The sequence below is a fragment of the Entelurus aequoreus genome, linkage group LG04 (assembly GCF_033978785.1).
Source record: "Entelurus aequoreus isolate RoL-2023_Sb linkage group LG04, RoL_Eaeq_v1.1, whole genome shotgun sequence".
NCBI lineage: Eukaryota > Metazoa > Chordata > Actinopteri > Syngnathiformes > Syngnathidae > Entelurus > Entelurus aequoreus.
In genome coordinates, this window is record NC_084734.1 from 33,017,626 (window position 1) to 33,031,533 (window position 13,908).

Consider the following 13,908-nt stretch of genomic DNA (forward strand, 5'->3'; position numbering starts at 1 on the left):
TGTCCCAATCGTTTGTGCTGTTACGGTTTTTCACTTAACGTTTTTTGGCTTTTGTGGTATAAACGTGCTATTATACATAACCAGCCCTCGAACCATGTCAAAAATCTCCCCCCCCCCCCCCCCCACCCCCCGCTAAAACATACCGGTGTAGTGAGTTTACATTATTCACCCACTAATAACTTTAGTTATTAGAGAGTTCCTGTCGGACGGTTTTTTACGGGACACATTTTTGGCGGATGAGGAGATGCTGCTCCGTTATTGATTGAAGTAAAGTCTGAATGTCATTAAAACAGTTAGCTCCATCTTTTGACACTTCTTCCACTCCCGTCCTTGCACGCTACACCGCTACAACAAAGATGACGGGGAGAAGACGCTGCCGAAGGTGAGCTACGTAAATAAGACCGCCCACAAAACGGCGCATCCTGAAGCGACTGTCAGCAAGCGGCTTGAAGATGATCTGTAAAACATAATCTATGCAACATTTTGACCAAATAACCACCATTACATGTTATGTAGAACACAAGGAAGGGTTTTACATTTAGAAAAAAAAATCTGAATATGACCCCTTTAATGCACCTTATAATCCGGTGCGCCCTATGGTCCGGAAAATACATTAAAGATGAAGAAACATTTTAGTTTCTGATGCTGGATTGAAACTTCTCGTCCTTACCATAACAGTGAAAATTTTAAAAACAGCCTGTAATTGGAGAAAATAACTGTCATTGTGTCATTGGTCTCTCTCTTCCCTGCTTATTGGTGGCTGAGGCACGCCCCTGAAGACGCTACAATATTGTATCATGACCCCAGACCATATTGGCAGGTATAGCACAATCTGATCACATTTTTGCAGCACAAACGATTGGGCCGGGTTTGGGGATATTTTGGGGGGGGCTGGCTAAGAATCATAATTCGCTACAAACTTCAAAACTACAATATTTACACCAAAGATTTTTGCAGCACAAACCAGCACAAACATAGCACAAATGACAGGGACTAGTTTGGGGAGGTTTTGACATGGTTGGATGGCTGGTTATGAATAATAACACGCTAATGCCATAAAAAACATAAAATGTTAACTTAAAAACCGTAAAGGCACAAACAAAAATGTTTGCAGCACAAACTAGCATAAACGTAGCACAATTGATTGAATGGGACAGGTTTTGGGAGATTTTGACACAATGAGGGTCCCGTCAAGATTAATACCACGTTAATAACTTTAAAACCGTAAGAGCACAAACGTAGAGAGATTTGGACAAGGTGGGGAGGGTGGGGGGACAACTTCACACAATTGACGTTAATAACTTAATAACTATAATAGTTCAACCAAATGTTTTAGAAGCACAAACAAGCAGCATCATAGCACAAACAAATGGGACAAGTGTGTGGAGATTTTGACATATTTGGGATCTAGTTAGGATCAATATCACGTTAATTACACCATCCATCCATCTTCTTCCGCTTATCCGAGGTTGGGTCGCGGGGGCAGCAGCCTAAGCAGGGAAGCCCAGACGTCCCTCTCCCCAGCCACTTCGTCCAGCTCTTCCCGAGGGATCCCGAGGCGTTCCCAGGCCAGCCGGGAGACATAGTCTTCCCAACGTGTCCTGGGTCTTCCCCATGGCCTCTTACCGTTAACGTTAATTACACATTAACATAAAACCATAAAACGTTAACTTCAAAACCTCAATGGAACGTCAGAACTTGAATAGCTAGACCAACATTTTTTGCAGCACAAACGATTCAAACTGGTTTGCGGTGGTTTTGACATAATTGGGGTCTAGTTATGATTATTACCACGTAATTAAACGTTAATAACATAAAACTATAAAACCTTAACTTAAAAACTAATAGTTGGACCAAACATTTTGCAGCACAATTGTAACACTAACGGTGGGGACTGGTTTAGGGAGGTTTTGACAAGGTGGGAGCGCTGGATGACATCACTAGTCGGAAAATGTTCAGTTCAGTTTCAGTTCAGTTCAGTTTCAGTTTATTTGGAACATGCATACGGTATTTTAGAATAACCTAAAAAACGTAACGGGACAAACGAAAATGTTCACAGCACAAAATTAGCACAAACGATTGGGACAAGTTTGGGGAAATTTGTACGAGGTGGAGGTTCCCAACTTCACACGTTTGGTATGTGGTATCAAATCACTGGACAGAAACAGTATCAATACCAGTTTTTCCCTGGATATATTGATATTTGGGACAATACCGACAGAAACAATATTGATCTTTTATACCAGATTACTGTTCAGTATCAATACTGGTTTGTTGGACAGCAACAATATTGACATTTGATACCAGATTGTTAGAAAGCACACAATATTATTGTTTAATATCGGTGCGTAAATGTATTACCGTAAGAGATATAGATACAAAACATTTCAATATTGAACCAGATCCCCACCTTCAACGCTCAATGGTGACCAAAAATCATAGAATACACAGTTTGTACATTGGAGTTGTAAATATTTAATTCCATGAATGATCAGTGAGTTCTACGCACATGTGGTGTCAGTGACAAGCCGTTATATCCTGTATGATTAGTACTGGTATATCAATTCTTCAAATGCAGCTGTTCTCATGTCAGCCATGGTTTTAAAGGTTGTCCCACAATTCCTTTCTATGCAAGTCTAACTATCAACATCTTCATCTTTATTTGTTGATGTCAGTGACTAATTGGTGACAGAGGGTTATGCTCATGCTGCGTCACGTGTCTCCAATGCTTCATTTGTTGAATGACACTGTAAATAAAAGGAAATATAATATTTTGCATTTGCTCTAGTCGAGCAACTCTGCTCAAATCCCAGCAGAAGTTTGTGTATTGTATCTACATTAAGATGGTTCAGTCAATGACTCTGTGTTGGTTCTGGGCTGACGCTCCTCAGATGGGTCTCTGCTGAGGGCTGAGGTCTACCGCAGTTGTGTTGCGAAGAACAGGGAGCTGACTTATAACTGTTAGATGTTGACATTTTGTCGAGAGCAGGTGTGCTGGCATCAAGTCAAGGAATGCATGGATATGGATGAGGGATTTTTTTCTATTTCCACCAGATGGACCACTAGCAGTTTATTATGACATCTTTTTCTAAATCCACAAACACTCTTCTGGGAGTTGCTGCGGGATACTTTTTTTTTTTAATTTCAGAATGTGGAGGAGGCTGGATTTAACAGAAGGCCACACTGAACTAAGGTCTTTATGACATATGCTAAGGTCCTGCATAACAATTATGAATAGGCAAGATTTTATACCTAGAGACATTTTTTTTATTATAAATTGTTTGACATGCAAACCATTCAACTGTATTTTAGTAACAAGCAGCTTTATTGTCACAGAACTTGTCAAAGTCACTGCTTATGTAAAAGGTCAGTGGAGCCTACTGATGATGTTCGGAGAGGGGTGGCCAGTTTACAGGAATAATCTTGGTCAAAGGTCAAAGCATAGACAAATTTTCATAACATGCCAAGGGCGTAAGGCTGTCTTCGACTGAGGATTTTTAAAGTTGAATCAGATTTGTTATCGTCGACTACGGGCAAATTCTATGGTGTCATTTTTTTGTGTGTTTAGTTTTTGTCAGGGCACAGGTAATGGGGATCCCCACAAATAAACTGATCTCATTTGCGACATTTTCCACCACAAAGATGAAGGCAAACACTAGGATAAACGAATAAACACAAAGTGAAGTTTAGTCTAGTGGTTTAGTAAGTTGAGGCTGGCTTTGGCTCTGGCGAAGCCCTGAGAAGACGATCAACCTTAACTACCTAGAGCAGGGGTATCAAACGTACGAACAGGTTTTATCCGGCCCGCGAGATGAATTTGCTAAGTATAAAAATGAGCTGTTTTTTTAATGAAATAAACTGCTGTACTAAATGTGTCCACTGGATGTCGCAATAGCAATTCTGTTAGGCAAGCAAACAATTTGTACCGGGGTACAAGAGGTACACAGTAAAGCATGGCACCAGCTCCTCCACCTCGACCCGAATGAAACATATAAACTGCATCCTCTGCTTCGAACACATCGCTCTCTGGCATCCCCATTGCCCCAAAATCTCTCTTAAAAATTAGAAAAGGGAACGCGGGGTGAAATTCAACCCTCTCCAATAGTTTCTTATGGTTTGTTGAGTTAGCACAGGATTAATACTTGGCTATATATATATGTATTCTGTATATATATTAGAGATGTCCGGTAATATCGACCGATAAATGCGTTAAAATGTAATATCGGAAATTATCGGTATCGTTTTGTTTTTTTATTATCGTATCGTTTTTTTGTTTTTTGTTTTTTAAATCAGCATAAAAAACACAAGATACACTTACAATTAGTGCACCAACCCAAAAAACCTCACTCCCCCATTTACACTCATTCACACAAAAGAGTTGTTTCTTTCTGTTATTAACATTCTGGTTCCTACATTATATATCAATATATATCAATACAGTCTGCAAGGGATACAGTCCGTAAGCACACATGATTGTGCGTGCTGCTGGTCCACTAATAGTACTAACCTTTAACAGTTAATTTGACTAATTTTCATTAATTACTAGTTTCTATGTAATTGTTTGTGTATTGTTTTACTTTCTTTTTTATTCAAGAAAATGTTTTTAATTTATTTATCTTATTTTATTATTATTTTTTAAAAGTACCTTATCTTCACCATACCTGGTTGTCCAAATTAGGCATAATAATGTGTTAATTCCACGACAGTATATATCTGTTGATATCGGTATTGTTGATATCGGTATCGGTAATTAAAGAGTTGGACAATATCGGAATATCGGATATCGGCAAAAAGCCATTACCGGAGATCCCTAATATATATACAGTATATATAGCACTAAAAGAGTGCACACTTGCCGCATGCTCGCCCCAAAATGCGTTTTTAGACAATATGATTTGCCTGAGTGGGTAGGAGACCCCCAGAGTAACAAGTGGTAGAAAACAGATCAGAAAGGACAAATTAAAAAAAAAAACCTTGAGACTTCGCACTGGCTGGATTTTGGACGCTGGTGAGCCAGATTCGCCATAGTTTGAAGACCCCTGATCTAAATTTTACCGCTGCCGGGTATTTTTTTCTATACTTTTATTGTAATATTTTGAAAATGTGTTTGTTCTATTTTTGGCCAAAGTAAGACAAAGAAAACAATCTGAAGTGGTCTTTATTTTTTAGTTTCAATGCCATGATTTTAATAGTCCGGCCCGCGTTTTCAGATTTCCCTCCATGCGGCCCCTGAGCTAAAATGAGTTGGACACCCCTGATGTACAATATTAAAGTATATGTAACAGCTGCAGCAAAAAAAAAGGGGCAGCATAAAATAGAGAGTAAATCCAGCAGAAAATAGACATTATAAACAAAGACAGGTAGCTAACATGGAAGCGGTCGGACAAATTTAAAAAAAAACTTGAGACTTCCCGCAGGCCGGATTTTGGACGCTGGTGGTCCGTATTCGGCCTGCGGGTTGTAGTTTGGGGACCCCTGGTCTAGTCTTTCGAATTGAATCTTCGAATAGTCGACTATTCTAAAATAATCTTAAAGGCCTACTGAAATGAATTTTTTTTATTTAAATGGGGATAGCAGATCCATTCTATGTGTCATACTTGATCATTTCGCGATATTGCCATATTTTTGCTGAAAGGATTTAGTAGAGAACAATAATGATAAAGTTTGCAACTTTTGGTCGCTGATAAAAAAAAGCCTTGCCTATACCGGAAGTAGCGTGACATCACCGGAGGAAGGGCTCCTCACATTTTCCCATTGTTTACAATGCAACGAGAGAGATTCGGACCCAGAAAGCGACGATTACCCCATTAATTTCAGCGAGGATGAAAGATTCGTGGATGAGGAACGTTAGAGTGAAGGATTACAGTGCAGTGCAGGACGTATCTTTTTTCGCTCTGACCGTAACTTAGGTACAAGCTGGCTCATTGGATTCCACACTCTCTCCTTTTTCTATTGTGCATCACGGATTTGTATTTTAAACCACCTCGGATTCTATATCCTCTTGAAAATGAGAGTCGAGAACGCGAAATGGACATTCACAGTGACTTTTATCTCCACGACAATACATCGGTGAAGCACTTTAGCTACTGAGCTAACGTGATAGCATCGTCCTTAAATGCAGATAGAAACAAAAAAAATAAGCCCCTGACTGGAAGGATAGACAGAAGATCAACAATACTACCAAACTCTGGACATGTAACTACACGGTTAATGCTTTCCAGCTTGGCGAAGCTTAGCAATGCTGTTGCTAACGACGCCATTGAAGCTAACTTAGCTATGAAACCTCGACAGAGCTATGCTAAAACATTAGCTCTGCACCTACGCCAGCTCTCATCTGCTCATCACGACCCGTGCTCACCTGCTTTCCAACGATCGACGGTACGACGAAGGACTTCACCCGATCACCGATGCGGTTGGCGGCCCCGGAGACGGAGGAAGTCAAGGTGAGGTCGCTGGCTAGCGCGTCTGCTATCCATCTCAAAGTCCTCCTGGTTGTGTTGCTGTAGTTCGCCGCTAATACAGCGATCTCACCTACAACTTTCTTCTTTGCAGTCTTCATTGTTCATTAAACAAATTGCAAAAGATTCACCAACACAGATGTCCAGAATACTGTGGAATTTTGAGATGAAAACAGAGCTTTTTTGTATTGGATTCAATGGTGTCCGAATACTTCCGTTTAACTATTGACGTCACACGCAAACGTCATCATATCGAAACGTTTTCAGCCGGAAGTTTGCCGGGAAATTTAAAATTGCACTTTATAAGTTAACCCAGCCGTATTGGCATGTGTTGCAATGTTAAGATTTCATCATTGATATATAAACTATCAGACTGCGTGGTCGGTAGTAGTGGGTTTCAGTAGGCCTTTAAAAGGGTCATTAAAACAGCTGTGGGCTGCAAATGGACCCTGGACCAGACATTTGACTTACTCTGGCTTACACCTATATTCAGTAACACAGAACCAACTTGACACAAGAAAAGTCAAGAGTCCATTAGTTCATTACATAAAAAGGTTCCATTCTCTGGTGCCAAATCCTTTCTACAAACAAGTCCTAGCGCTGTCCTCAATTTGCCCCATATCTCTCTCTCTCTCTCTCACACACACACACACACACACACACACACACACACACACTCACACACACACACACACACACACTCACACACACTCACACAAACACTTCTAAATCTATACCAGGTGTGATACGAATAAAAGTATGTGGACTGTATCAAGGCTTGTCAAAATAATGCATCTTCTTCTCAACAATGAATCTGTTACATTTAATTTAATTTGCAGTTTTGCCCATAAGGACGCTGCTAAGACACCTAAGAAGTATGTTTTTGTATTGCCCTGTTTAGATTCTCTAGCAGGTTTTAGAAATTGCATATTTCATCCCCGGTTGCCGCTCTTTAATGAGAATAAGATATGATAATTACAAAGATCTCGTTGATAAGTGAGATGTCGTAACATGTTCATTGGTAAGCTTTTATTGGGATGTTTGGTGTGGTGGGTGTGTTTTAAGCTCACTTGAAGGGAGTTTTATGTTACACTTGGAGCAGTATTATGTAAGACATTCACTAATAAAGTGTTCCTTTTCTAAGTGGAAAAGAAAACTTGAAGTGTGAGGAGTGAGACAGGCAACACCATTAGCCCAGTAGTTCAATTTATAGTTAAAGTACCCCTGATAGTCACACAAATTATCCTCTGCATTTGACCCATTCCCTGGGAGGTGAGGGGAGCAGTGAGCAGCAGCGGTGGCCGTGCTCGGGAATCATTTTGGTGATTGAACTCCCAATTCCAACCCTAGATGCTGAGTGCCAAACAGGGAGGTAATGGGTCGCATTTGTATAGTCTTTGGTATGACTCGGCCGGGGTTGGAACTCACGACCTAACGATCTCAGGGCGGACACTCTAACCACAAAGCCATTACTAATAAAGAAAATGAGCAGTTGGCATTTAAGGATTTTAATGTTTTTCTCTGCATAAAGCACTTGTGAGACATTGTAGCAGAAGCACTAGATATTTATTGTCATTAATAATCTAAAGTAAGTTCCTATTTCAACAACAAGCAACCCCTCTCCTCCGAAGTGTCACCGCAATCGTCCAAAACACCAGACCCACAACTAGGAAAGTCTCAATAAAATATTTAGTTGGAGTAAAAAAAAACATCTAGTCGCATCTCCATTTCCTTCTCTATGCATCATTCATGCTCCTTGCTACTAGCGAGTTTCAATCTGGGACCGCGGGGCTTCATCTGTAAAAGATGAGTACTGTGAAATGCGTTATTTTCCCCCCTCCCGCAATTACAGAATACAGACACAGCACAAACAAGACACGAGGGAGTACGCAGGCAGTGTCTGGGAAAAGAAAGAAAAAGAGCAAATTGCTCAAACGGGGGAGATAAACAGCAGGAGAGGAAGATGGAGAGAGTCAAATGTGTGACTGTATCCAGATTTAGACATCACAAATCAAAGTAGAGCAGCGCAAAGACTAATGGCGGAGAGTGCGAAGGAGAACTACAGTCGTGGTCAAAAGTTTGCATACACTTGTAAAGAACATAATGTCATGGCGGTCTTCAGTTTCCAATAATTTCTACAACTCTTATTTTTTTGTGATAGAGTGATTGGAGCACATACTTGTTGGTCACAAAAAACATTCATGAAGTTTGGTTCTTTTATGAATTTATTATGGGTCTACTGAAAATGTGACCAAATCTGCTGGGTCAAAAGTATACATACAGCAATGTTAATATTACATTTTAAAGCATTTATCGGCCGATAATATCGCCAGTCCGATATTATCGGACATCTCTATTTATTAACATATTTGTCATTGCAAATTACATTACATAATTTTACTCAATGTAACCTCATATACACATTGGAACCTCGATTTACGAACATAATTGGTTCTCGTAAAAAGAAAAGTTTGTATATTGAAGCATATTTCTCTATAAGAAACAATGTAATCATGAATAATGGGTTTCAGCCTGGACACAAGTCCATATTGGTTTGTACACTTTGAACACAATATGAAGCGCTATACGCAGCTGTATTTCAAACAAACATAACAAGGGCGTGATGGATCAATTTTCTATTTATCAATAAAGTGAAAACAACAGCAATAAGCTCAACTGTCCTTAATTTCAGCCGCCCTGCCGACATGCACACACATTGTCACTAGCCCTGTGACGCACATATATGTAAATATATATATACTGTATGTACATATATATATACAGTCGCGATCAAAAGTTTGCATACACTTGTAAAGAACATAATGTCATGGCTGTCTTGAGTTTCCATTAATTTCTACAACTCTTATTTTTTTTGTGATAGACTGATTGGAGCACATACTTGTTGGTCATGAAAAACAATCATGAAGTTTGGTTCTTTTATGAATTTATTATGGGTCTACTGAAAATGTGACCGAATCTGCTGGGTCAAAAGTATACATACAGCAATGTTAATATTTGGTTACATGTCCCTTGGCAAGTTTCACTGCAATAAGGCGCTTTTGGTAGCCATCCACAAGCTTCTGGCAAGCTTCTGGTTGAAATTTTGACTACTCCTCTTGACAAAATTGGTGCAGTTCAGCTAAATGTGTTGGTTTTCTGACATGGACTTGTTTCTTCAGCATTGTCCACACGTTTAAGTCAGGACTTTGGGAAGGCCATTCTAAAACCTTAATTGTAGCCTGATTTAGCCATTCCTTTACCACTTTTGATGTGTGTTTGGGGTCATTGTCCTGTTGGAACACTCAACTGCGCCCAAGACCCAACCTCCGGGCTGATGATTTTAGGTTGTCCTGAAGAATTTGGAGGTAATTCTCCTTTTTCTTTGTTCAATTTACTCTCTGTAAAGCACCAGTTCCATTGGCAGCAAAACAGGCCCAGAGCATAATACTACCACCACCATGCTTGACAATAGTTATGGTGTTATAGGCCTCACCTTTTCTCCTCCAAACATATTGCTGGGTATTGTGGCCAAACAGCTCAATTTTTGTTTCATCTGACATCACATGGACAAAGATAAGACCTTCTGGAGGAAAGGTCTGTGTATGTAAACTTTTGACCACGACTGTAAACCAGGCCTAAAAGTACCATTACCTTCAACCTCCTTGTCCTGTTTGGGTTGCAGGTTGGGCCCAGATGACCGTGTCCTGGAACGTTTCCTGGCTAGATCCGGGTGTGAGGTTCACTGCTTCGATCCCAGTTTAAGGCAACCGCACTTGCAGCATGCTGATATGTGGCTTCACCGACTCTCTATTGACTGGAGGGATCCCAACCCGTCTGTTGTTTCCCAGCATCAGTACACCAACTCCAAAAAACTGGCCACCATCCTCAACGATTTCGGTCATCGACAGGTAAGCGGTGGCAAATCTCATGCAATCAGTTTATCTCTCCATTATTACGAGATACTGTACTTAGGTTACCAAACTTTCTTAGCTTTAAAATACAGTGTCATCATCTAATGAGTATACAGAGCACCTAGCCAAGCAGGACGGATGAATGGATGATTGGCTGGATGGATGATAAAAGATGATAGAAGGATAAAAGGATGGTTGGAATGATTCAAAGGGGGTAGAGCAGAGCTGGGAAAATATTTTGACTCGGGGTGCCAGATTGAGAGAAAAACATGTCTGGGGGGCCAATGTGTATAAATTATACGTAGGGTTGCAAAGGGGTGGAAAGTTTCCGGTAAATTTCTGGAAACTTTCCGGAAATTCACCACGGGAAGTTAAGTTCGGGAAATTTGGAAATATTGACCATTTTTTGATTATTCAAAGTTGGACACCATCCATGGGAATTAATGGGAATATATGGGGAATTACAATAGTGATATATTATTGGGCACTTGTCTATATGCTGCTGTATCTTTGTGGAATTTTTGACGTAGCTCTTTGTACAGTATTAGCAAATGTACACAGCCTTTCCGCCTACATTGGTTGGGGTGAAATGTCTCCACACATCAGATGGTGTACGTGGCATTATTCTGTTTTTATTTATTTATTCTTGTCAAACACTAATGCAATGCCACACGCAGATATAAATAGTCAGCTAAACAATTGGAGTAGTCTTTAAAAATATTTTACTGATGGACAAATGAATAGAAATAGGCTAAATGAATAAATGAACACTCAATCAGCATGCTAAATCAAACTATAACCTACATTCTTGTATGACAACAGAATGGCTAGCAGAACAGAAGGCAGAGGAAACTACAAGTTTTGATTTGGTATTTGCTAGTTGAACTTTACAGATCACAAAAAAGGTAAATTCGGATCGCCAACGTTGTTAGCATAAATGAATAGGATTTAACATAGAGAAAATTAGTATCACGGCTAACGGATGCTAATTTTATTATCATCCGATATTATATTTTTACAGCTCATATTTTCGGCTCATTATGAGACTGTGGTGGTACATTAACCTAGCTAGCAAGAGGTATTGGCCCCAAAATCATTTCACAAGTACAGGAACAGCTAGCTAGCTTGAGTGGAAGTCTGCTGGAGTAGCCTTCAGTCTTACAGTAACAAGCAATTACATCTCTAATAAACTTAAATACCATAAATCAAATATATATCCCCCAGTAATATCATCAAAACTTACCTGACTGGATGAAGTCCTCGGGCTCAAATAATAGCCCTGCTGTAGTGTGTAGCATGCTGGGAATTATCTGTGCATGTGATGGAAGAATGTACTGCACATGTGATGGAGGAATGCACAGTGCAGGGTTGAAATTCTACGGAATTTCCATTAAATCAGGTTGTTTTAGCTAATAATCATGCTGCAAGATCTAGCATGTTGCGTTCAATGTTTATTCCCATTAATTCCCATATATTCCCGTTAAATCCCATGGAAAGTTTCCAACTTTGAATATTCCCGGAATTTTCCAACCCTAATTATACGTACACATTAGCTGTAAAAATCTGCTGTACAGTATGTGTGTTTGGTCCCTTTTTTTCAGGAACACTAATACCAAAAGTCACAATGTCAGATAGAGTTCTAAAAAATTTATGACAGACCACCTAAAAAACCCGGAATGGAATTTTACAGTTTTTTACAGAATGGGACACCTAAAATGTACATTAAAATTATGAAAGTGGGATTAACAATATTAACTATGAACAATAAAACACTGAGTATTAACAGCATATAAACATCACTCCTTCTTCTCAAACCAAGCAAAACAAAAATGTACAAAACAGCAAATTATGAACGCAAAGTGTAATAAACACCTACAATATGATATGTTATCACGTAAAAATCTGCTTCCGCATGCGTTTCGGGCTGGCTGCTCTGAAAACAAACCCCGACCACTCTGGTTTGTTCCTCATCTGAGCTGCTGTGACGTAGATGACCGTAATAACTTGTATAACACTCAAAAGCGCAGATTTAAACCATTGAAATATTTTCTATAGTTCAAGACTCACAGTAATTTAAAATCATCACATCACATCATAATGGCGGTGACAGTTTTGATGTTAAAGGTTTAAAAAAGTTATGTAGAATGTCCAGCGGGCCGGATTGAAAATCTTATTGGGCTGCATGTTGCCCGCGGGCCGTATTTTGCCCAGATCTGGGGTAGACAATGAAAACTTGGTGAAAGGGCTAAAACATGCCCAAGGAACTTGGAGGAGTTGTGAAATAACTTGAGGAAAGGTCAGAGACCAACAGTCTGGTAATTCTAGACAAAACATCCTTAAGATTTGTAAACTGCCTCATGGCTCAATCAGTCCTAATGACTGAAATACAAGCATAGGCCAAGTTAACCTTAACTCCTGATTTACTTCATTGTCTTCCAATTTCAGATGGACGTACTGAAAGCAGACATGGAGAGTGCCGAGTGGAAGATTTTGGAGAATTTGATCCTGGAAGGAGTTCTGGACTCTGTAGGTCAACTACTCATAGAGCTTCACCTCCACTGGGCAGGTTTCGAGGTGGCAGGGGACGATCCTTCAGTCGTGCGCTATTGGTTCAGCTTGCTCAAAGAGCTGGAGCGTGCCAACTTCCGCCTGTTCCATGTCCGCAGAGATGCAGCAAAACCACCTGTGTTTCTGCACAAGAACGTCCTCAATGCAAGCAGTGCCTACACTTTAGCATGGATGAGCACACGCTGGACACCCTAAAGTACAGTATGTACCAGACAATATCCAAGTGGATTAATGTCAGAACACAGGTGCTTGCTCAGGCAAATTTTCTGACGCAGACTGACCTTTTTGCCAACCTACTTATAAGTAAGTCATGAAGGCCCCACAGGCTGTCTTCTACTACCTCTTGTCTAATGTGTTGGCTGCAGGTCTATCTCTTAGTCACAGTCGACCCCTGTGATCCTCTCTCTAATTCGGGCCTGCAGATACAGTACATAACGCCACAGGACATTTTCTTCTATTCCAGTGGTGGAGACAACAGTGCACAGATGTGAGGGTTTGACTGTGCCGAGGGGTAGGAGAGGGATTGTTTTATTCTGTGAGGGGCTGCATGGACTGAAAGAGATACATTTCGATCCTTCAGACCAAGATTTTGGTATAACAATGCATGCAAATTCATCATTGGGTGGCTGAATTCCGCCCATGCCATCGTTTTGCTTAACACAGGCCATATTTGTCAACCATATTTTTAAGACGTGTTTGTCAGTGCCCTGAAGTTGTGTACCAAATTTCGTGGTGATTCTGCTCATCACTCTAAAGTTACAGTGAGCGGTGTGAGAAAAGTCCAATTTATGGGTTTAGTATCAGCATTACCGGTGCATTTTTGACAAATGTTCACCTTTTTGTGTACAGCGGTTGAAAAGTAGAATTGTTAGCTTACACAAAAACATACAATAGTTTTTTGTTATTTGTAATAAAAAGACTCAACCCAGAATGATCTTGTTTTGACTGTCTTGCTATAAGGATAATGATAT

The 13,908-nt window shown here is 40.0% G+C and overlaps 1 protein-coding gene across 2 annotated transcripts in view; it reads left to right on the forward strand.

Moving 5' to 3' along the window:
- mettl24 (methyltransferase like 24) overlaps positions 1-13,868 on the forward strand; it is a 43,805-nt gene extending 29,937 nt beyond the window's left edge. For both annotated transcript variants that reach the window (XM_062044633.1, XM_062044632.1), the window contains exons 4-5: positions 10,141-10,366; positions 12,815-13,868. In XM_062044633.1, coding sequence (XP_061900617.1) covers positions 10,141-10,366; positions 12,815-13,132 — 544 coding nt within the window. In that variant the 3' untranslated portion in view covers positions 13,133-13,868. The remainder of the gene's footprint in view (positions 1-10,140; positions 10,367-12,814) is intronic.
- Positions 13,869-13,908: the final 40 nt, after the last annotated feature.